A 23785-nucleotide genomic window follows, 5' to 3' on the forward strand; every position below is an offset into this window, starting at 1 on the left:
AAGATGGTATATGCGCCATTCTTTCATTTTGTGGGGATTTTTTAATATGATGTGAATATATGAATTGTTTTGAATACAGTGTATATGAATGTACATTAGTCTTTAAAAAATTAATTATTTTGCGGGGTGCCTGAGTGGCTCAGTCGGTTAAGCATCTATCTTCAGCTCAGGTCATGATCCCAGGGTCCTGGGATGGAGCCCCATGTCAGGCTCCCTGCTCAGTGGGGAGTCTGCTTCTCCCTCTCCCTCTGTCCCTCCTCCCCGCTCTTGCTCTCTCATTCTCTCTCTCTCTCAAATAAATAAAGTTTTTTAAAAAAATGAATTATTTGGGCGCCTGGGTGGCTCAGTCGTTAAGAGTCTGCCTTTGGATCAGGTCATGATCCCAGGATCCTGGGATGGAGCCCTGCATCGGGCTCCCTGTTTGGCAGGAAGCCTGCTTCTCCTCCCACTCCCCCTGCTTGTGTTCCCTTTCTCGCTGTGTCTCTCTCTGTCAAATAAATAAATAAGATCTTTTTAAAAAAATTATTTTGAGTATCTTTCCAAATGTTCATTTCTGCTACTTGTATATCTTCTTTGGTGAAGTGGTCAAATCTCTTGCTCTGTTTTTAAAAACTGGATTTTTTTACTTAATGAGTTGTAAGAATGTTTATAGTGGACATAATTATTTGCAAATATTTCTCCCTTTTTTTTAGCATGCCTTTTCATTTTCTGAACATGATTTTTTAGTGGGATATTTTGGGGTGGCTTATTTTGCCACCCTTCAGTGGATTCTAAAAACTTTGTACAATCCACAGATCTTAGCAACTGACTAGATAATAGAGCTTGAAAAAGATTAAGATCTTGGAGATAGTGGTATAATTAACAGTAGGGAAGAAGTTGAGGTCAGTTTGGGATATATTGAAATTGAGATTCCTGGTGATATCTGTATAGAAATGTACTTTCTGTTCCCTCAACCTGGAACCCTTTATTTCTGGACCTTCCCACAGCTGACTCTTTTCTTTTTTTTTTTTGTCATTTAGGTCTCAGTGCAAATATCACCTTCTAAAATAGGCCTTCCCTGGCCTTCTTATCTAATGCTGTCCCTTCCAAACATCACTGTTTATTATATTAGTTTCACTTTCTCTCTAGCTCTTTATCTGAAGTCATCTTATCATGTTTGCTCTGTATTATCTGTTACTCTGCCGGAATATAAGCTCCATTAGGACAGCAGGATCCTCTCCTGTCTTGGTCCAGTGTAGCATCAAAATTTCCCCCTCTGAATTAACTATGGTTCCTGTCTGTCAAATTCTTTTTTATCTTTTTAGATCCCTAACTTCTCATTTTCTCAGCATCGTAAGCTATTCATAATATTTAAAATTGGTCCAGAAGTTGTAGTTAAAACAAAGAAAATATATAAACTGCATTTTTATTTGAACCTTAAACTAGAGGTCAAAAGGTATCATCAAAAATAATCTGCAAAGGGTCTTACCAGTTATGCTTACTTCTTTCTCCTCACTGATTTCAGGTAATTCACATTGATTTTAATTGCTGTCTATTAAATATTGGGGGGGAGGATTTACATTTTTACTACTTCATACCAGGAAATCCTAGCCATCTGCAAACAATTAGATATCATATTAAATTAACCTTTCTCTCTCACTCTTTCCCCCTAAAAAATACTGCAGACCTTTACACTTGATTGTCTCTCCTCTCTTTTACAGAGTAAGAAAACCTGCGTTCTGTGAAAAGCCAGAGAAGAAAAACTAAGAGGATAGTAGACAAGTTCTTTACAATTTGCATAACGTAAGTTCTTTTCACTATTCTTGGCCTGAATCTTCTGTTAGCTGACAAAGCTGTTTCTATGGAAACAAATAGTCCAACTTCTTAGAATGTCAGAGGAATGCTGATCACTTAAAATGAAACTTCCCAGCTGCTAGTCAAAAGGCATTGCTTGTGGGAGAAGGGGAGGAAGGATAATTGAAAAAAAAAATCCAGAGTTCTGGACACTAGTGTAGACGACCATCTTCATGTTCCCCAGCTGTCACACAAATGGTTCTGTTTCTTGGTGTGGAGTTTTCAGTGGGCCTATATCCTTCAGGCTATTTCAGGTCCCCCAGTCTCAATTTTTTTTAATTATTTGAAGCCTATTTAGCTTCCCTTTACCCCCTTCTCCTATAGCCAACTCACATAAGCAAAGCTCTTTCTCCCCAACGGGTTTGAAGCTAGCACTGAAACAGCTTTGGCCTGCCAACCTGAAAATTCATTTTCTTGTTTTTTGGCCTATGTAAAGAGTTTTGACTTCTTTTTTATTTTTATTTTTATTTTTTTCTTGGGTGGGGGTATGAGCTGGGACTCTGATGAGGATGTGAAATGTGGGCTTTTGAGGCATTTAAAAAACAACTTATAATTAGAAGGTTGAGAAGAGAGGAATAGAATAGTCTTAGGGCCAGGAACCTGTAACTATATTATCTGCATAAGGCGGTCTTTTATTTACACATAAGGAGGTAATTCTCTAGTTAAGTTATTTACCAGCTTCTGAATTGTCAAAAGACTTTCTTCTTTTTCTTTTGCTTGCATGCATGTGTGTGTGTGTGTGTGTGTGTGTGTGTGTGTGTGTGTGTGTGTGTGTGTGTTTTGGAAAGGGAGAGTATAATTCCTTCGGATTGCCACATTTTATTGATATGTATTGACTACATATGTGAGCTAGAGTATTCATGGTTTGCCTGTTTAAGAATTATAATGATTTCGATGCTAGAACTATAGGACATAGCATAATGTTTCTTTGATTCTGGAAGGACTTTTGAATCTTTTATGGCCCTCATGAATTAACTTGTGACCATTATAAAGTCTTTTGGAGTGTTGTTTGGTGAGATCATTATTTAACCAAGGCGGTCTGGGAAGATTTCTTGAAGGAAATGGGGACTTGTGATAGATCTTGAAGTCAGAAGATGAAAGGAGAAGCAGTTTATATTTCTTATTTCATAAGGTACTTGGGCAGGAAGAAAAAAGATATGCGATAGACACAAATGAGGAAGCAAACTTAGAAAGTTTGTGTTGGAAATAGAAAGTTTGGATTTACCTTGTGAGTTGGGACTCTGTTCTCTAAGCAATATGAAAGCCATTAGAGGTATTTGAACATAGGAGCGATTTTACTCATATGCTTAATTAAGCATTTGTCCCTTGCTAGATGTCAGGGCTATAGAGATGAATAAGATAGATCCCTGCTTAATAGGTGTAGATCATTTACCCATATGACCTGTAGTCACCTTCAAATTAATGTGTCTAAAACTAAACCCATATTACCCTTCAGTTTCTGTCCTCTTCTATCTAATTGTTCTCCTGTATTTTCCATCTTAAGGATATTTGCCATCCATCTAGTAACCCAAAGATACTGGTCCTGGAGTCACACTGCCTAGGTTCCTATTCTGAAGCCTCCCTATTTGCTTGGTCCCTCTGCTGGACAGTATCATGGATCCAGAGATGAGTCAGTATGGTTCCTGACCTTTAAAGGCTTCTAGTCTGATGGGGCGGGCAGACAGAGATACAAATAGCTGTAGTCTGGTTTGATCAGAGATGTGACAGGGGCTGTGGGATTTCAGAGCAGGCACATAACCAGTTTGGGGAGTCATGGAAATCTGGAGGAGGATGTATTTCAACTGAGACTTTTAAAAGGAGAGTAGGCAAGGATTAGATCCTAGGTAGTCTGATTCTGGAGCCTGTTCTCTTAAATATTATGCTGTCTTGGGTAACTGAGTAAGTATAATGGCATTAATTAGAACTGAGAGTGGAGGAAGAAGATTAAGGAGAAATATGAGGGGATTAAAGGGAAATAATGAGTTTAACTCTGGACATGTTAATTTCTAGATCCCTGTAGGACATTTTGGTAGATAAGCTAATGGGCAGGAATCCTGTCTCTATAACCCTAGTACCTAGCCAAGAGTAAATGCTCAGTTACATTTATGTACAAATCACTCTTCTTTTCTAAATCTTTGATGACTTTCTTATTGTCTTGAGAATTAGGGACTTATGTTTAAGACCTTTTGTAAGTTGGACCCAATCAAACTTTCTAGCTGCTATTCTCTTGTACAAGCTGACTGCCTTAGTTCAACTAGCCTTATTTGTACTTTTCCCACACCTTTTATCTTCCTGCCTTTTGTTCATATGGCCTCTTGCTTATTTTTCCATTCTATCTTCAAGACCTGCTTCAGCCCCCATTCCTCATCTACAAAACAGGCATATTTGGAACTACTTTTAGAATAGTAATGAGGATTAAATGAGTGAATACTGTGTTAAGTGTTTGCAGTATTCTCCAGCACGAAGTGCTCAGTACACGTTAAAGTTTAAGTGCTGCTACTACTACTTCCTTCTCTTCCTTTTTCTCAACTCTCCTCTTTTTGCTATATGAAAGGCAGACACCAAGTTCCAGTAATTCTGTAACCTATATGTTTTTTTCAACATAACTTTTCTTTGTCCTCACTGTCTTAGTTCAGGACCTCATTTCTTACAGTTGCCTTCAAACTGGTCTCATTGCCAGTCAATCTTACACACTTCTGCCAGAGTGATATTCCTCTAGAAGTGAATGCGACCATGTCAGCTCTGCTTTAAATCCTGTAATAATTCTTATTACTTTTAAGATAAAGGTCTAAGTCCTTAGCTCTTAAACTGTGTTAGTCTGGCCCCCTGCTTGCCTTTTTATCATTATTCATGTTCGGTGTGCTCCCACTGTCCCATCCAGCCTTATTGCATTCTGTTCTGTTTTCTGAAAGTGCTATATTTTCATACTCTTCATTCTTATTGGTCATGTGATTCCCTCTGCCTGGAACAGACTCTTCTATCTGGCTAATTTTTAGTTGTTCTTTGAAATATTGCTCAAAGAAATGTATCCTTATGTTTTGAGTGTTTGCTGTGACTCCTTACCACATACTAAGTTTCAGAGTCTATGGTCTGTGCAATCCTGTATGAATTTCTGACATTCTTAGTTGAACAAATTCTCACTGGGCATTCTCTATATGATATGTATTGTGTTAAATACTGGGGGGTATAAAAATAAGACCAGACTCTTGTCTTCAATTTAGAATCTAATGAGGAGGAACCAACTGGGGAAGAATAATCATTCATTTTCTTTGCTGTCTCTCCCAGTAGACTGTGAACACTCCAAGGGAAATGACCAAAATGGAATTTTAAGCAGATTAATATCAGGTTGCAGAAATTCTTCTGAGAGTAGAAGACTAGATCCAGAAAGACAAGCATGATAATAGTCCAAGCATGAAAACTTTTAACCAGATCACCTGGCCCCGTCTCTTTTGCATGAGCTGTAATTCTCCCCTCCCATGATCTATCATGATGAATTATGGACACAGTCTTACAGTTTTTAAGCTGAGAGTTTTAATTTCAGATCATATTTTTATAGACCAGCATATAAGGTAAAAAGTACATTATTCATTATTAAATACGATTTTTAATCCCCAGTAAATATTATAATTGGAAAAAGTTGAGAGTTTTAATTTTCTGGACATATGTACACTCCTAGTTTTTTTTTTTTTTTTTTTAAGGTTTTATTTGTTTATTTGACACACAGAGAGAGAACATAAGCAGGGGGAGCAGCAGGCAGATGGAGAGGGAGAAGCAGGCTCCCCGCCGAGCAAGGAGCCCAATGCAGAGCTCGGTCCCAGGACCCTGGGATCATGACCTGAGCCGAAGGCAGACGCTCAACCAACTGAGCCACCCAGGCATGCCTATACGCCTAGATTTTTAAAATAAAAATTAAGCATAGGATTACAGTAACTCCCACATACATTTCTGCTTACTTATAATGAGAACATTAAATAAGCTGAATTTGCATTACATATAATCAATATATAAAACTTAAGAACAGCCTAATATAATTCTAATAGTTTTCATTTTACTGAAAAAGAAGGCAATCCAATTATAAATAAGTTATTTATGTGTAGGTCACATAGTTATAAATAAAGAGAGAAGTTAAAATTTGGATACAAGACAGGAAAGTCTACCAAAATTCTTGTGAGAATGTAATGCTAGTGGCTTATGTAGCTTGCACCTGTTTTCCTGCCTCTTGGTCTAGTCATTTTCCTCTCAGTCTAGGTGGGGTTTAAGAAGTCTGTGACAAGATGTTTGAGAGAAGATTGGCTGGCATTTAGGAATATTGTTTGAAAACTCAAGCTTTTGCTGAGTTGGCATATGCTCTAACCAGCCTATTTACTGAAGTGATGCTCAACTCAAGGAGGTAGTAGGTTTATTATTGTAAATATTTTTAAAGTCCCAGAGAAGACTAATTAGATTTAATGTGTGGGTTCACACATACATAAACAATCTGCCTACTTATACCTAAGAAATGGCTAGATGAAAAGCCAGTGTCATCCAGTAAAATATTTTTCTTGTCTAAAATATGTTGAAGTAGGGAGCCTGGGTGGCTCAGTCATTTGGGCATCTGATTCTTGATTTCTGCTGGGTCGTGGTCTTGAGGTTGTGGGATTGGCCCCAAGTGGGGCTGTGCACTCAGCCTGGAGTCCGCTTCTCTCCCTTTCCCTCTGCCCCTCCCCCTGTTTGTGCATGCTTTCTCTCTAAAATAAATAAATAAATCTTTTAAGAAATAATAAAATATGTTGAAGGATTTTTAAAATAGGAGAATGAAGTTAATAATGGATTTTTAAAATAGAATCAAATTAATGTTAAGAATTAATATGCATATATGTATTTTTTAGTTTTAAAACTTGCATATGATATCTCACTTAAAACTCAGAACAAGCCTATGAATAAATTTTCCAAAGAAATCCAAGGTTCAGGGGTGCCTGGGTGGCTCAGTTGTTAAGCGTCTGCCTACGGCTCAGGTCATGATCTCAGGGTCCTGGGATGGAGCCCCGCATCAGGCTCCCTGCTCAGCAGGAAGCCTGCTTGTCCCTCTCCCACTCCCCCTGCTTGTGTTCCCTCTTTTGCTGTCTCTCTCTGTCAAAAAATAAATAAAATCTTAAAAAAAAAGAAAATCATTTAAGAAAAAAAAGCCGAGGTTCAGAGAGAGAAACTGACTAGTCTTAAATCATAAAACCAGAAGAACCGGCAGCGGCAGAATTAAAATTCAGTTTCTGGTCTCTAAGTCCAATATATTCTTATTTGCTGTGCAGTGTGACTTTAACATTTTTGGGTAGTAGCAGATCAACCATATTCTCTGAATGAGTCCTCATAAAGAATTAACTCTTAATTCTTTTTTTATTGTGCCTGGTTATAAGGACTGATAACCCACATAGTCTTTTTCTCACTTAATGTGATTTTATCCTATAGATGCCTTAGCTGCTAATTAAAGTTTCTTTTTCATTAGGTATCTCCTGCATCTCATAAACTCCTAAAAGTGAATTGTCCCCCACAATACTGCCTTAATCTCAAGTGAGACACCAGCATGGCTTGCTATATGCCCATTTCTTTAGCGGTTAACTAAGAAGTTATTTCAATCTCCTGTATTAATTGAGTGTAAAGTACTATGTTGAGACTATACAAAGATGATCAAAACATCTTTAAACCTTAAGCACCTATTCTCTACCAGACTAGTACCTAAAACTTTATTACTTTCCCACTTTGCTAAACTTTCTGATACATTGATTTTTCTCAGCTATAGAATTAAACAGTATGCTTCAAATTCTTGGGAGGGGATTTTTTTTTAATACCTTGATTTTTTCAGCATTATCTGTAAAATGAAAGGAAAGTACTTAACCTATATAGCCAAATAATGTTGTACACTTACGAGATACTATATTGTGTATAGATTGGAAGTGGGCTGTGTAAAATCTACTTTTATGTTGTAATTCTTATACTTTTTTTCCCCATCTTTCCCCTTAGATTTCCTTCATGGATACATTTCATAGCATTATTATGTGATGTGAGAAGTTTTTTGTTTTTTTGTTTTTTTTTGAAGTAACATGGATTTTATACTACAGAATCAAGAGATTGGCTTTATAGGAGAAATTGATTTATAAAAAGTGGTACAGGTTTTTATAGATAACCATGACAACATCCCATATGAATGGGCATGTTACTGAGGAATCAGACAGCGAAGTAAAAAATGTTGATCTTGCATCACCAGAGGAACATCAGAAGCATCGAGAGATGGCTGTTGACTGCCCCGGAGATTTGGGCACCAGGATGATGCCAGTACGTCGAAGTGCACAGTTGGAGCGTATTCGGCAACAACAGGAAGACATGAGGCGTAGGCGAGAAGAAGAAGGGAAAAAACAAGAACTTGACCTTAATTCTTCCATGAGACTTAAGAAACTAGCCCAAATTCCTCCAAAGACTGGAATAGATAACCCTATATTTGATACAGAGGAAGGAATTGTCTTAGAAAGTCCTCATTATGCTGTGAAAATACTAGGTAAGTAAATACAGCAGTATAATAGGAAATAGAAAAATAGAAAATACTTTTGTTTCTCTTGCTTTAACATAAATGTGTACAGGAAGGAAGAGGAGTATAATAGAATGTAAGTAATAGCAATTTGAATTCAGACCAAGATAAGTTCTTTTCATGCAAAGGCCATATAACCAACCATCATTGTTTACTTTTAGTCACATAGAGCTAAAGCATATAGCTAAAATGTTCAGTCACTATATGGTTTTTAGATACAATCTTTGAACTAAAAATTTCTATATGTGGGCTAACATTCATAGCCTTGAAATTCACCTTTTATTTCAAACTCAAACTTTTATATCAAAATTACTGAAAAGCAGTTTTTCAGGTTTTGAATTTGATTTCCTTGAAGTTTGTAAAATTGTAATGAAATTATTATCTGTAACTTATAATCTGTTTGATTTTCTTTAATTAATGACTGCCAATAAGAAGTGGAGCTGTTCCGATGGCATCATACACATAAAACATGACTCAAAACTACCAAACTCCATTCTGTGAAAAAAACAAAAACAAAAACAAAACAGCACCATGAGTTATTAGTAGATGTAAACAAAAAAGAAATCTAGGACTAAATAAATTTTGAGAACAGTGGGTTAAATAAGTTAAACCTCTATTATAGGACTTTAGATCCTTTAGAGTGCTAATATGCATTATGAATCTGCAAGGGAGATTGATGTCAAATATATGTTTCCAAACTTAGAATATTTGATCATTGAACGTACTTCCTTCCCTTCCTACACACACACACACACACACACACACACACACACACACACACGAATAATCTGTGAACTGGTGTTATGGGTATACATTAATTTGCGTTCCCTTAAAACCAGGTTAACTCAAATTAAGTATTCTATTTATTGGCATTTATTATTTATAGATGTGAAAATAGAGCTACTTCCACTTTTTTTTTTCTTTTTTTACTTCCACTTTTCTATGGAAGGAGAGAGTTTTCATTGTCGTTGTTCTTCCATTCATTTAAGTGTCATTTGAGCTCTGTACTCATACCATCCTATGTGATATCCACAATAATTCTATTAACAGGACTTTATAATCTCCATTTTGGAAATAAAGAAATTGAAATTGAGTTAACTCACTGTTTAAGATTCCAGGCTAATAAGTGGTAGAGCCAAGTCTGAATTTGCTTGATCTAGGTGTGCAGTTGGTGTACTCCAAAGAGTTTGAGTAAAGAATGATGTCCAGTGTGCTCTTCACTCACTGGATCAGAACTCTTGCTACCAGGAGTAGTAGCAAGGTAATTTTCCCAAAGATACCATATATACTAGATTTGTTCCTCACAAAGTCTCTATGTTTTAAGTCTGAAACAGTTTCTACTATATCACATCATCTTCTTTGTTATAAATTTATTAAGGAACCACGTTTCTTGACAGAAAGCAACATGCATGCTTCTCTGTGTTTTAAAAAATCAGATGTGTGCAGTGATAGTGAAGTCTGGTAAATGCCTTCAGGCATTTTAATTATAGTGAAAACAGGCAGACAGCATCTCCCTTGCTGTCCTGCCCACTGCTCTCTCACAGTGTATTCAATAAACTTTGTCTCCTTTAAAAAAAAAAAAAAACTATAGTGAAAACAGAAAAAATACATATTTTCAAAATACATTTACCTGAAAGAATTTTATGCTCTTTTTTCCAAAGAGTTTTGTTAGAGTAAAAATATTTAATTCCCGATTGCCTCTTACTGGCCCTCATCTCCCACCACTCCTTTTTTTTTTTTTGATTTTTTTAATTTACTTGAGATAGAGAGGGAACACGAGCAGGGATGGGAGGGGCAGAGGGAGAAGGTAAAGCAGGCTGTCCACTGAGCAGGGAGCCCAATGCAGGGCTCGATCCCAGGACCCTGGGATCATGACCTGAGGAAGGCAGACGCTGAACCAACTGAGCCACCCAGGCACCCCTCCATTGTTTTTTATTAAAATATTCTTGTAAATATTCTCTCTGACTTGGAGAATGATTACATTGTAATATATCCAGCCCAAGCCTGGATTGATTATTCCTTTTTTCTTTTAAATTTTTAAATTTTTAAATTAAGATTAATGTATTTGTCCATTTGCTCTACTTAGATCAGGCAGAAAAATCTATCTAATAGATAATATTCATGTACTCTCAGTAAAGAAACAAATACAGCTTAAGCCAGATTCACTTTAGTGAAACTTTTTTTTTCCCTAAGCACAGAAGATTGGAGACCATTTCTCTCAAATTTTTTGCTTTTTCCTATTTCTGTTTATATGTTGCTTGCCTAACTTTTCTGCAAGTGTAGATTAAAGGACAGCTATATTTTCTTCCAGCTTGCAGTCCACTGTGGTTTTCAAAAATACCTTTGTGCAGTCCTTGAATTTAAGGCTGTTTCACATATTTTGTTTTAAAGTAGTTCAAAATGTAATACCAGGGGCACCTGGTGGCACAATTGGTTAAGAGTCTGACTCTCAGTTTCAGTTTAGGTCATGATCTCAGGGTTGTGAGATCAAGTCCCCCATCGGGCTCCACGATCAGCATGGAGCCTGCTTGAGATTCTCTCTCCCTTTCCCTCTGCCTCTCCCACTCATGTGCTCTCTTCCTCTCACAAATAAATCTTTTTTTAAAAAATGTAAGAGGTATCTGTAATTCAATTTTTGAAAAGAATACTTAATACTTTGAGAAATAAGTAATAGGTTTATTGCTGATAGACTCAACACAAATGTGTTAATTATAGAAAACATGATAAGTTAGTGGAAGTTATAGAGTTGTTATTGCCAGTCAAAGCTTCATTTTTGGATATACTGAGTTTTAAGTTTTCATTTTAAAATGAAGTGTAATAGCTTTATACCAAACATTTTTTTCCTGTACATAATTTGCTAACACATCAAACTACAACAGAAGTACTCCCTTAAAGTTGTGTCTCCCTGCCAGTATTTTAATTAATAAACACATGCCAGAGGCAACTGCTCAGCCTTTTCACAGCCAGAAACAGCCACCTTGTTTTAAATGAGGGAAGGATGCGACAACTAATTTCTTTCTTTAAGAGGAAGCCATCAGTTTCCAGTGATAAATCATCATTTATCTGTGAGTAGAGAAAATACTATTTTAAGAATTGAAAATATGATTGGAAGGTTAGATACTTTGGGTCGTGGTTTTTTTTTTTTTAAGATTTTATTTATTTATTTGAGGGTAGTGGTTTTTAATGAAAGGATTTATAAATTAGGTACTGTTTAATAATAAAAGTGCAGGGATGGAATTGATAGAAAATATTCTGAAAGGATGAACTGAACTTGCTTGTTTAAAAGCAGTCAGAATCTTATTAAAAGGGGTGCCTGGGTGGCTCAATCTGTTAAGCATCTGCCTTCGGCTTAGGTCATGATCCTAGGGTCCTGGGATTGAGCCCCGCATCGGGCTCCCTGCTCAGCAGGCGGGGAGTCGGCTTGTCCCTCTGCCCCTCATCCCACTCGTGTTCTCTCATGTGCATGCACTCTCACAAATAATAAAGTCTTTTAAAAAATTTTTAGACCCTTATTAAAAGAAAAGGGTGATGTGGGAATTTAATTTCAAATAATATTAGTATTATAAATTATAAGAATTTTGATATATTAGGGAAGCTTTCCTTAAAATTGGCATGAGTTATTAAAACTTGGCTTTGCTTCAAATAAAATCTCATTGTCTTGTTCTCTTTCATAAGCAAAACAAACTACTTCATGAGGGAAATTCTGAGAAAATAACAAAGCAGGTTAGAGTAGGATGAAGTAGAGTAGAATCATTTTTCAGATACCTCTAGATTTCAGGTGCCACTGTTTTTGTTTGTTTTTGTATTCACATAGAAGTAATTTGGGGCCAGGGTTGTAGACAAGTAAATATAATAGAATATTTAAAGGGAATAAAGGAGGAAACACTGTCATCTATCACATATGAAGAGACCTTTGGAAAGGCATACCCACCCACCCACACACACCCATGATGTTTTGTGGTTAATAAGGAGATCCTTGAAATTCGTGATTAGGGGCTTTTTAATTCATACCAGATGCTGTTAGTGTGAAGATAAAAGGTACGCCAAGGGGCAGAAAATTAGGATGAATAAAATACTTCATTATATTAATTAATAGCATGTTTCAGTCTTGATTAGTGTCTACTATTTTTGCCACGTCTCTGAGTATTCAGCTATAAAGTCAATAGTATTCCCGTATTTGATGTTACAAAGTAAAATATATCTTCTACATTTCTTTGTTATTTTTTGACTTCTGACTGACCATGGGATATACTGGAATTTTGCTAGACTGTGATAAATGTTTTTAAAGATTGGCTTTAAGGAAAGTTTATTTAAATTCAACAAACAAAATTCCAGTGCCAGTGACCTTGAGTTCAGCCTACTTCTGAAAAACTAATAATTATTATTAAATTTTTTCTCAGCTGCTATAGATGTTTCCAAGCTTCTTTTAGTCATTCCTTGAGGAACTTTTTTTTCTGGGAGTAACATGATTAGACTTATGGGTACTAGATTTAATGTTTAAAATGTTGGGTCTGTTTGAAAATTTTCTGATTTGTTCAGATTGCTAAAATTAGAGCTAATCTAGAGTAAAGATTAGAAAATTCATTATAATATGTTTATAGTCACGTAATGTTTGGTTGTTAAATGTGCATAATTCTACTGAAAAATAATTAACTGCTATACCAGTCTTTGATACATTGCATCAAAACTTCATTCTGCCTATTAAGTAATAATAGATTTTAGCTTTTGCTTCTTGCAAAGACTTGCATCATTGTGTCATGATATGTTCAGAAATGCAGGACATCATTGAATCATTGGAAAGGGATGTCTGGAGTCAGATGTAGAGTTTGAATATTTTTTATTTTCATTTAATTGCTATTGACATTAGACAGGTTACTTAACTTTTCTAAGCTTAAGCTTCTGAAGTTTGACTAAAATTTAGCTTTTTTTTTTTTAATTTATTTATTTGGGGGTGGGGGGAGCAGGGGGAGGAGCAGAGGAGAAAAGAATCTCAAGCAGATTCCATGCTGAGCATGGAGCCCAATGCGGGCTCAGTTTCACAACCCTGAGATCATGACCTGAGCCGAAACCAAGAGTCAGACACTTAACCGACTGAGCCACCCAGGCACCCTAAAATTTAACTTTTGTAAGAACCAGAAGCCACCAGAGATCATCTAACCTCTTAGTCCCTGAAGTTAATTTGTGGATCTTAACCAGCAAATTTTCATTTTGTTTTTCTAAAATAACAAATTTTTTAAGATATAATTCATATGGTGGCTTGGGTGGCCGTTAAGCATCCGACTCTTGGTTTTGGCTCATGATTTCAGGGTCATGAGATTGAGCCCTGTGTTGGGCTCTGAGCTCAGCGGGGAGTCTACTTTTCTCCCCTCCACTTTTCGCCCCTCACCCCACTTCTACACACACACACTCTCTCTCTCTCTAAAATAAATCTTAAAAAAAAAGACATTGATATACCATAAAATTAACTCTTTTAAAGGTGTGTTATTCACGAGTTTTTAGTATATTCACAAGATTGTGCAACCATCACCACTGTATAATTTCGGAGTGTTCTCATTAAAAGAAACTCCGTACCCGTTAGCAGTCACTCCTATTCTCTCCTCTCCCTAACAACCCTAGTCTACTTTCTGTTTATAGATTTGTTTATTTGGGACATTTCCTATAACTCATACAATATGTGACCTTTTGTGACGGGCTTATTTTTACATAGCATATTATTTTCAGGATTCATTGTGTTATAGCATGGACTAGTACTTCATTCCTTTTCATGGCTGAATACTCTGTTGTATGGACATGCCACATTTTGTTTATCCATTCATCTGCTGATGGAACATTTGGGTTGTTTCCACCTTTTGGCTACTGTAATAGTGTTAAGCATATTCACATACAAGTTTCTGTTTGAACACCTGTTTTTAATTTCTTTTGGGTACATACCTAGGAATGGAATTGCTGGTCATGTGGTAATTCTGTGTTTAAGTTATTGAGGCTTCCAGAGTATCTGTACTGTTTTCTGTTCTCATCAGCAATGTGTAGAGGGTTCCAGTTTCTGTACATCCTTGCTTCTACTTGTATTATATGTTTTTTAATTTTAGCCATCCTATCAGTCAGTAATTTTTTTAAGAACTAGATTAAATAGAAAACATTAAAATATATTGCACATAGGTATTTATAAATCTTATATTTCAAATAGCTTTGTGTATTGCCAACAAAAGTTTGAGAAATACTATCCTAGTCAAACCCACTCATTTTATAGAAAGGCCCAGAGACTTGCAGTGGGTTGTCCAGTGACATATAATGCAACTAACAAGTGATGGAGCAATAATTAGGACCCAGGTATTCTCATCCCAGATTTGGGGCTTCAGTGACAGTTTTTCATTGTCTTACCATGTTTAGGGATAAGATTTTTCCTGTGCTGTCTCTCTTAACTCTCTTTGCCTGTATACTTAACTGGTATTTGTTTTTAATTTGTAACCCAATTTGTTAATGAGTAATTACTGTTCAGGATTTTTCATGAGCTTCTGATTTTTGTTTTTTTAATTCATTTTGACTTGGTCCACTGCCAACCAAAAATCAAAGATCTGAATTTTATGTTCTTAAATTTGGAAAGAAAAAAGAAAAAGTCTACCTCTGTTTAAGCAAAGATTTCCAGAATGAATGTTCTGATTTTGATTCAGCAGATAGATATACTGGAAACTGATATAATTTCCTCATACTCAGAAATATTAAGGTCCTCATATGAATATTCAGTTTGACTGTCCAGTTTAGGAGAAAAGAAGAAATCTTTAAAAGTTTCAGAAAAAAAGTTAAAAGTTGGTTAAAATCCAGAAATTTCTGCAGATAGGTTAAGGAAATCTGTATTATTTAAACAATGAGATGGAAGATTGTTATGCTAGAATAGATCTCTAGAAACTGTCTTTTCATTTGGGTGTAAATGATAGCATGAGTTAAAATAAGCAAAGCTAATCCAGGGTAGGTGGTGATCACCATTACTTCGAAAGTTCTCCAGAGATGGAGATTCCTTAGCTTCCTTGTGTAATTTTATTTTGTACCCTTAAAGCCAAAAAGTTCTCCCATATGACTGCCTATGATAGAATTTCAGATAGAGCAACTCTTGGTTTTTGCTTTCTGTTGCCTAATTTAAATCTTCATTCTTTTATATTTTAGGCTACCAGGAGAGGGCCAAGGGGAAAGGAGAGGGTTCGGGGGGTAGATTTGTGGATTTATGTGTATGTTTGTATTTATCTGATTAATTGTATTCCAATGCCAAATAGAAGTAATTTTTTAGATAATGTATAATAGATAATATAATAATAAATAATAGATAATATAATAGATCTAGATAATATTAAATTATTTGTTATAAGAAATGTTAGAAAAGATGATGGGAACTTAAAACAATTTCTACTGAACATCAAGTAAGAAGAAATAGATCGAACTGTGGGACAAAGAATTTAAACTAGATCTAAAGAACTTTCTTGTAGGGAAGCTGTGGCAGACTAGAATTTATCCTCAAAGCCAGATTTGATATACTTGCCTTTGCCGCCTTCTCCTCTGCAGTGTCCCCTTTTCTGCCCTCCCTCTGTCCTGCCTTACTGTGGTTATATCTCTGCTGCAATACTCCCTTCTTTGTCCACTTCCCTCTCTGCACTGTGTCATTCTCGCTAGCCCTGTGATTCTCCATGTATCTTTCTATTTTTCTGTCCATGTGGCTCTTTATCCTTGTGTTTCCTCTGTTGTGTCTCTGTTTATGGGAGTGGGGAAAGGAGTCTCTATTCTCTGGATTCTGTCATCTTTTTATTGTGTATCTTCATTGTTAATTACAGAAGAGGGTACATATTTGACAGGACTGATTTAGTTGTATCTGATTGGATTTTTAAAATTCCTTCTGGGGGGGCGCCTGGGTGGCTCGATCATTAAGCGACTGCCTTCGGCTCAGGTCATGATCCCAGGGTCCTGGGATCGAGCCCCGCTTCGGGCTCCCTGCTCTACAGAAGCCTGCTTCTCCCTCTACCACTCCCCCTGCTTGTATTCCCTCTCTCACTGTCTCTCTCTCTGTCAAATAAATAAAATAAAATCTTTAAAAAAAAAAAATTAAAAAAAAAAAATTCCTTCTGGAATTGTACAGAATGTTTTGTTTTAAGTAAACAAATATAACCTGCATCAGACAATGGAACATTTCTTTAAGTGTATACAAAATTAACTGTTCTTGAATAATAATTATTTGTAAAGTGCTTTTAAAGATGTACAATATAAGAGCGCCTGGGTGGCTCAGTCAGTTAAGCATCTGACTTCAGCTCAGGTCATGATCTCAGGGTCCTGGGATCGAGTCCCATATCAGACTCCCCACTCACTACAGAGTCTGCTTGCTCCTCTTGCTCTGCCCCTCTCCCCACTTGTGCTCGTTCTCTCTGACTCTCTCTCTCAAATAAAAAAAAAAAAAAAAAGATGTACAATATAGGACCTAAGGGTTTTTTAACCTACAACTAAATATTCTGACCGTTGAAATTAAGAATTTTTATATGAAACTAAAATGTGAATGAGAATGTGTGTCAAAGTGAGAATCCCTGAGTTGATGTTACCCACAATAATTTTTCATTAGATATCAACCTTAATACCAAAGAAAAGATGCTTTGTCAGAATTACATTTAGAATTTTCTAATAAAGAACTGAGTAAAGATTGTGAACTCATATCGTGATTAGTATTTTAAGACTAATGCTGTAGGTGTCTGTTGCTTTCTATGTGATTTTAAAACTTATTGGACAGAGGCAGCATCATTTTTAATGTCTTTTAAATTGATAAGCCTTTTAAAAAGCTTTAAAAAAACACTAATTTCATCAGGGTCTGGGTATTTTGTATTTTTTCTTAAATGATATTCATTTGTTTCACCTACATGTAGTTTAGTCTATATCTTCTAGTCAATCTACATATATTTAATGAAGTTTTAACTCACTGAGTGTCTGCTTTTCTACTTGTTCACTAAACATTCTTAATGAAAACATTTGGATCTGAAGGACAAGAGTACTTTGAGCAGCTTTCCTGCATGGTATTATAAAAGTAGCATTTGGAGGGTGAATAAAACGCATGCATTATATGCATTATGTGTATGAAGATGTACAAACAGCTAGAGAAAATTCCTTCTAAAGATACATGGTTCTAGCTATCTTTAGCTAGAACGTATAAGCTCCTCTAAATACTGACCTGTGTACATTACATGCTGCTGTATGGGGCAAAAAGACATCTCAGGACAGCTTTTCACCCTAGAATCTGCAAAAAAACAAAAAAGTATCTTTTTTATTCCCTTGGTGTGGCAGAAAAGCATTGCCTTACAAGTTTGAAGAAGTGGATTCTTCTTATACTGCTCCATGGTCTTTGTGGCTTTAGAACTCAGTATGCACAAATTGCCAGATTTCATCTTTCTCTGGAACCTGCATTCCCTTACACTATCCATTTTGGACTAACAACAAAATTTCCTATTTCCTATCTGAGCAGTGTCTTAACTGTGAGCTGATCTGAAATAAGGTCATTGATCTCAAGTTGTATCTCTCATTAAGCCGTCCTAGTGTGAGTTACTCTTCTTTACTTTCCCTAGTTTTTCTCTATGACATATGACTATACTATCTCATTTTATACTTAAAATATTCTAAATATGAGAATTATATGCTGTGTTTACCACAGAGCAGAAAAAGGGCAACAAAAACTATTTGCCAATGAGGAAACAGAATAACTATAAAAAAAAGACACAAAAACTCCATATAGCAGTCAGTTATCTTCGTCTCAAGTATATCATGTCTTAAAATATTATAGTAACCAATGTTAATAAAGCTTTTAAGTCAGTGGTTCTTAACCAGAAGGGTACATTATAATAAACTTAAAATCAGTACATATGTATTTATATTTAATGACATTCAGGAAGACAAGGAGATTCTGTGTTTGAGGTAGAACTCTCACGACCTATCTTTGCAGGTTCCCTTAGTAATTCTCATAAATATCCTCGATTAAAAAATCATTGTTCTGATAAAGCAAGAAAAGGTAGTTAGTACCTATCTGGTGGGCAGTTTGTCAATATGTATCAAAGTTAAATGTTTTTATTATCTGATCAGTAATTTTAGGTGTTTATTTTAAAGAAATTGGAAAATAACAGATTGCAAAACAGTTACTATGTGACCTATATGGTTAAATCAGCATTTTTTTTTTTTTTTTAAGTCTGAAAGGGGGGCGCCTGGGTGGCTCAGTCGTTAAGCGGCTGCCTTCAGCTCAGGTCATGATCCCAGAGTCCTGGGATCGAGCCCCACATTGGGCTCGCTGCTCAGCGGGAAGCCCGCTTCTCCCTCTCCCACTCCCCCTGCTTGTGTTCCCTCTCTCGCTGTGTCTCTCTCTGTCAAATAAATAAAATCTTTAAAAAAATAAAAAGTCTGAAACGCTGTATAGTATAACAACTTAACACCAGTAATTATAGCTGGAATATAAAACAACAATTTTTATTTTATTTTTTTAATAATGTCAGTATTGCAGTGTCCTTATGGGTGGCTTTGGTACCAGGAGACATTAATGCAGAAGTTCCTTTGCCTTTAAAAGTTTAAATATTCTTGGTGTTGAACAGAAAATAGAGAGATGGTTATCTTTTGTGCTGACTAAAGTTGCTTATTGATTACAGTCAGTGGTGATATCTGAAGCCCTTGATTTTTCTCATTGCCCTGACAACCAGTCTGAGCTCTTTTAAATAATTACTAAACTTTTAAATAGGAATCTCATTATCCACCCAGTGAAGTCTAAGATAGTCCTCCTAGGATTGTAGACAATTACTGCTTTAACTACTTTGTTGGTTTTATAATTCTTTTTCCTTTTAAGATATTTAAATGTTTTCCTGTTTTGCTCTAAAGATACTTTAAGCCTATTGAATTCTTTATACTCTTAGGAATTCTTTATATACTTAGGTAATTCTGTGGTAACCTCTTTGAATTTGATGGAATCTGACAATCCATATTCTTTTTTTCCTCCCAGGTTTACTAAAGTGTATTTGACAAGTAAAATTGTATGTATTTAAAGTGTACAATATGATGATTTGATGTATACATTGTGAGATATTTAGCACAATTAATTAACACATCCATAACTTCACTTACTGTGTGTGTGTAGTATGAGAGAGTAGTTCTTGACTATAGTCATCATGTAGCTCCTCAGAACTTATTCACCTTAAAAGCAACAGTTTGTACTCTGACGAACATCTCCCAGTTTCCCCTATCTATATTCTCTTTCTAGTGTTCTAGATATTAGCTTAGCTTATGGTTAAATTCTAGCTATTTCTCAAGTTTTATTTAGCTCTGGGGCACACGATTGACAAGTTTTGACTTTCCAGTTTTTTCCCCTAGTTATTTGCTGCATTTTAAATTACTGAAGAGTGTATCTGTATATTTTATAGGGACTAAATCTGGTTTGATTTGGGGGGAAAGGATAAGGAACCTCAAGAATCAACTGTGAAGAACTATTCAAATCTATGAAAGAATTTAACTGCTGTATAGTAGTAATTATAAGATACATGTATAAGAATCAGTAGCTTTTCTGCAGGCTGTATATGAAGAAAACTAATAAAAAGACTTAAGCTGAGAGGGTTTTTTCCATGTGACTGTGTATAAGACAGTAGTGTCCACTGTAAGTTTTTCCCAGACTCATACAGGCTTAATTTCAGTCAGAATCTCAATAGACTTCTCTTTTTAGAGGAATGAGAGAGAGTGGGTAGTACCTTGAAAAAATTATTCTGTAACTCATTTTGAATGGTCAAGACATTTTTGAAAATGTAATTAGCAAGTACTTGACATATCAATATGAGGAAAGACTGAAATGCTACTATAATAAAACATTGTGGCTCTGATAGACCAATGGACTAGAAACAGACCCTATTATATGTAAGATTTTGGTGGTATCATGAATCAGTGGAACAGTAAAGATTATTCAATAAGTGGTGTTAGAATAATTGTTAACCACTTGGAAGAAAAGAAATGAAGTTAAAATTTCCCCTCAAATCTATACCAAAGTAAATTCTAGATGGATTAAAGTTAATTATGAAGTAGAAGCCATAAGAAGCCAAAAGAAATGTAGGCAAATATTTAATGACCTAGCAGAAGGAGTTTATAAGCACAGAAACAGTGAAAGAAATCACACAGGAAAAGGTGGATCATTCTTAACATATAAGAGTTGAAAACTTCTATAATAAAAGCTACCATAGACACAGTTAACAGATGAATGAAAAAACTGTTTCTGACAAATGTAACAAAAACACACACATGCACACATCTACCTGTCGCAGGGCAGGGAAGAAACAACTGGTGGCTCTTAACCATTTTGGGATAACACTCTCCCAGAAAAATGCGTGCGCTGCATATGCACACTAACAGGCATGTACACACATACACATGCCCACAATTTTCAGTATGATTTTAGGAAACTAACATGTTCACAAGAGTTTTATGGACCACAAAGAAGTGCCTGGTAAATATGACTAAATCTCACCTTCCCCATTAAATAAATTGGTTTTATAGAACTGTAAAGTTGAATATTAGTGAAAATACTGCTAATGGGATGTAAATTAAATTAGTAAAACTTCTCTGGAAAGCTTTTTGGTTTTTAAAATGTCAGAATCTTATTTAAAAATTCTATTTCTAGGAGTTATTTTAAGAAAACATCAGACTCTCAGACAAATTTTATTCAGCTATGATCATTATGTATTGAAATGCTTATTATTTATAGTAGCAGAAAATTGGGAGGGAAGTAACCTGAATGCTCAATTTTAATGTAATGGTAATTTAAATTATGGTTTAGCCATGCAACCGAGTATCATGGAGCCATTATATATAATGTTTTTAAAAGAGTACTTGGCGATGTGGGAAAATAATTAAAATGTACTGTTAAATGAAAAAAGCAAATACTCAGAGATATTTTAAAAAAAGTTTCTAGGTGATGGGACTATTGGTGATTTTAAATTTATTTCTGTATTCCTCCTCATTTATTTTTATAGTGAGTATGTATTTTATATTTCAAATGCTTGGAAAAAATGTTATTCTATTTTGTATAATTTTTAGAGTTTTACTTAAAAATAGGTAAAATTATAGTGATTTAACTCTCAAAAATATATGCAAGGTTTTTTTTGGGAAAACTTAAATCGTTACTGGTTCAAGAAAGTTTATCTTAAAACACATGTTGAATTAAGACAAACAATTAATTTTTGGATACCTTTTCCTTCTCCTACTAGAAGTGGAAGACTTGTTTTCTTCACTTAAACATATCCAACATACTTTGGTAGATTCTCAGAGCCAGGAGGATATCTCACTGCTTTTACAACTTGTACAAAATAAAGATTTCCAGAATGCATTTAAGATACACAACGCTGTCACAGTACACATGAACAAGGCCAGTCCTCCTTTTCCTCTTATCTCCAGTGCACAAGATCTTGCCCAAGAGGTATGTATTCTGAACATCTGCTTGAAATAGACAGGCTAATTGTTAGTGTTAGTAAGGCAGTATTATTGGAAAATACTGATGTGACTATAAGCCTTGTTTGAATTAATTACTGTTGATCACATGTTAATAATTTATTGTGTTAGGAAAAATTTGCTACATGCATTTTATCCTGAAAAAATATATACTTCAAAATCAGAGCTCTGTTTCATGAAAAGAAGTGTTAGTTTTATATATAAAATTATATATTTGCATAGTGAGATAAATATTTGTCTAACTTACTAAAGGGAAGTTTTTTTAGTGCTTTTTTAAGTGTATAGTTTTATTTTAAGCATTATACATTATAAACTGAGATGAGTACTGATGAGATAAAGTCATATCTGATAACCAGGTGTCGTAAATATACAACTTCTAAAATGTGTTGTTTGTAGATATTTTGAAGTTTTTCCTGTATGAAAACTCTATAGAAGGTCCAAAAAAATTAAATTTTAATGTATGGTGAGAGTTTCTCTCGTTAACATGCTGACTTTGAAGTTCTAGTTTCTGCTGCTTGTGGATGTTGATATTCGGTGTCTAATGTATTCTGCAAACGTTTTTTAAATTGAAGGTTTTAAAAAGTTATAAATAAGCCATCTCCTGTTTTTTGGGATGGAATTCTGTCATTATTATAGGATTTTAAGTTACTTTGATATTATAAAAACTAAAAATTCTGGAAGCCCATTAAGTAAATCTATTTCATTGAACCCAGACACAAGACAGTAAATGGCCTCTGAGGAAGGGTAGGACTTTGAGATCTACAGGCCTTTAAAATATCTTAGGAGGCATTTTTTCAGATGAGCACAGAATATATTTTCTTTATTTAGGTGCATACAATGGATAAAAATCCTATGTGCAAGAGTGACTGAGAGAAGTCTTGTATCACCCAGAATAGGAGAGTGTGACCTAAGGACATATTCTAGAGAGGAAATTTTCTGTCCACTAGAATTTAAAAGAGCTAGTTGAAACCCATTCGTTGTGCTCATCTTTCATTATTGAAATTAAATACGCAAAAATTTTAATTAAAAAATTATTCCTGCAGTTTTACTTATCATAGCTTAAATGATTTTTCTTTTCTTTTTTTTTTTTAAAGATTTTATTTATTTATTTCACAGAGAGAGAGAGAGAGTGAGAGCAGGAACACAAGCAGGGGGAGCGGGAGAGGGAGAAGCAGGCTTCCTGCTGAGCAGGGAGCCCGATGCAGGGCTTGATCTCAGGACTCTGGGATCATGACCTGAGCTGAAGGCAGACGCTTAACGACTGAGCCACCCAGGCACCCCCAAATGATTTTTCTGAAAATTGCTTTCCTTACAGAGATCAAAATAATCGACATACTTTGATTTTATTTACTCACAAATACAGGTAACTTTTATTGTGTAGGGTTGGGAGGAATGCATAATAATAATCATTCTCTTCCCTGTCTTTGTCTAACTACCTCCTGGGCCTTTGTTTTGTTGAATAGAACAATGGGTGGGAAAGAGAATGAGATAAGCAAGAGAGACCAAAATTGCTCCAGTTAAAGAAAGTGGCACAGACAACAGAAAGGGTGAAAAGAAAAAGGATAAAAGAGGCAACATAGCTTAAAAAGTTTTAGGAGTTGACTGCGTATCAAGAGGCACCCGGATTGAGTGAGGCAAAGAACCTGCAGATGGCTTAAAGAGTAAATGCTTTGGGAGAGAAGGAAAGTGTTGAAAAGAACTTTAAAAAATTAATTTGAAAATTAATTTTAGGATAGTGAACATATTTACATGGTTCACAATTTTAAAAGTACCATAGCAAGGAGACTTTCTGAATATTTGCTATCACATCCTTAAAATATCTTCAGTAATACTCAAGAATTGTGTTGCTTTGATGATGGTAGGATATGTGGCTGATAGTCACCTTGGGCTGAGACTAGTCTTAAATGAGTA

The 23785-nt window shown here is 35.3% G+C and overlaps 1 protein-coding gene across 5 annotated transcripts in view; it reads left to right on the forward strand.

Moving 5' to 3' along the window:
* Positions 1-23785, forward strand: part of PALS1 (protein associated with LIN7 1, MAGUK p55 family member) — a 77581-nt gene that overhangs the window by 18530 nt on the left and 35266 nt on the right. For 3 of the 5 annotated variants that reach the window (XM_078053823.1, XM_078053822.1, XM_078053824.1), the window contains exons 2-4: positions 1701-1782; positions 8072-8359; positions 21634-21842. In XM_078053823.1, coding sequence (XP_077909949.1) covers positions 8095-8359; positions 21634-21842 — 474 coding nt within the window. In that variant the 5' untranslated portion in view covers positions 1701-1782; positions 8072-8094. Of the gene's footprint in view, positions 1-1700; positions 1783-7827; positions 8360-21633; positions 21843-23785 lie in introns of all 5 variants that reach the window. The other 2 variants (XM_036071151.2, XM_078053821.1) reach the window with 1 other exon arrangement.

Source organism: Halichoerus grypus, chromosome 8, assembly GCF_964656455.1.
Source record: "Halichoerus grypus chromosome 8, mHalGry1.hap1.1, whole genome shotgun sequence".
NCBI classification, from domain to species: domain Eukaryota; kingdom Metazoa; phylum Chordata; class Mammalia; order Carnivora; family Phocidae; genus Halichoerus; species Halichoerus grypus.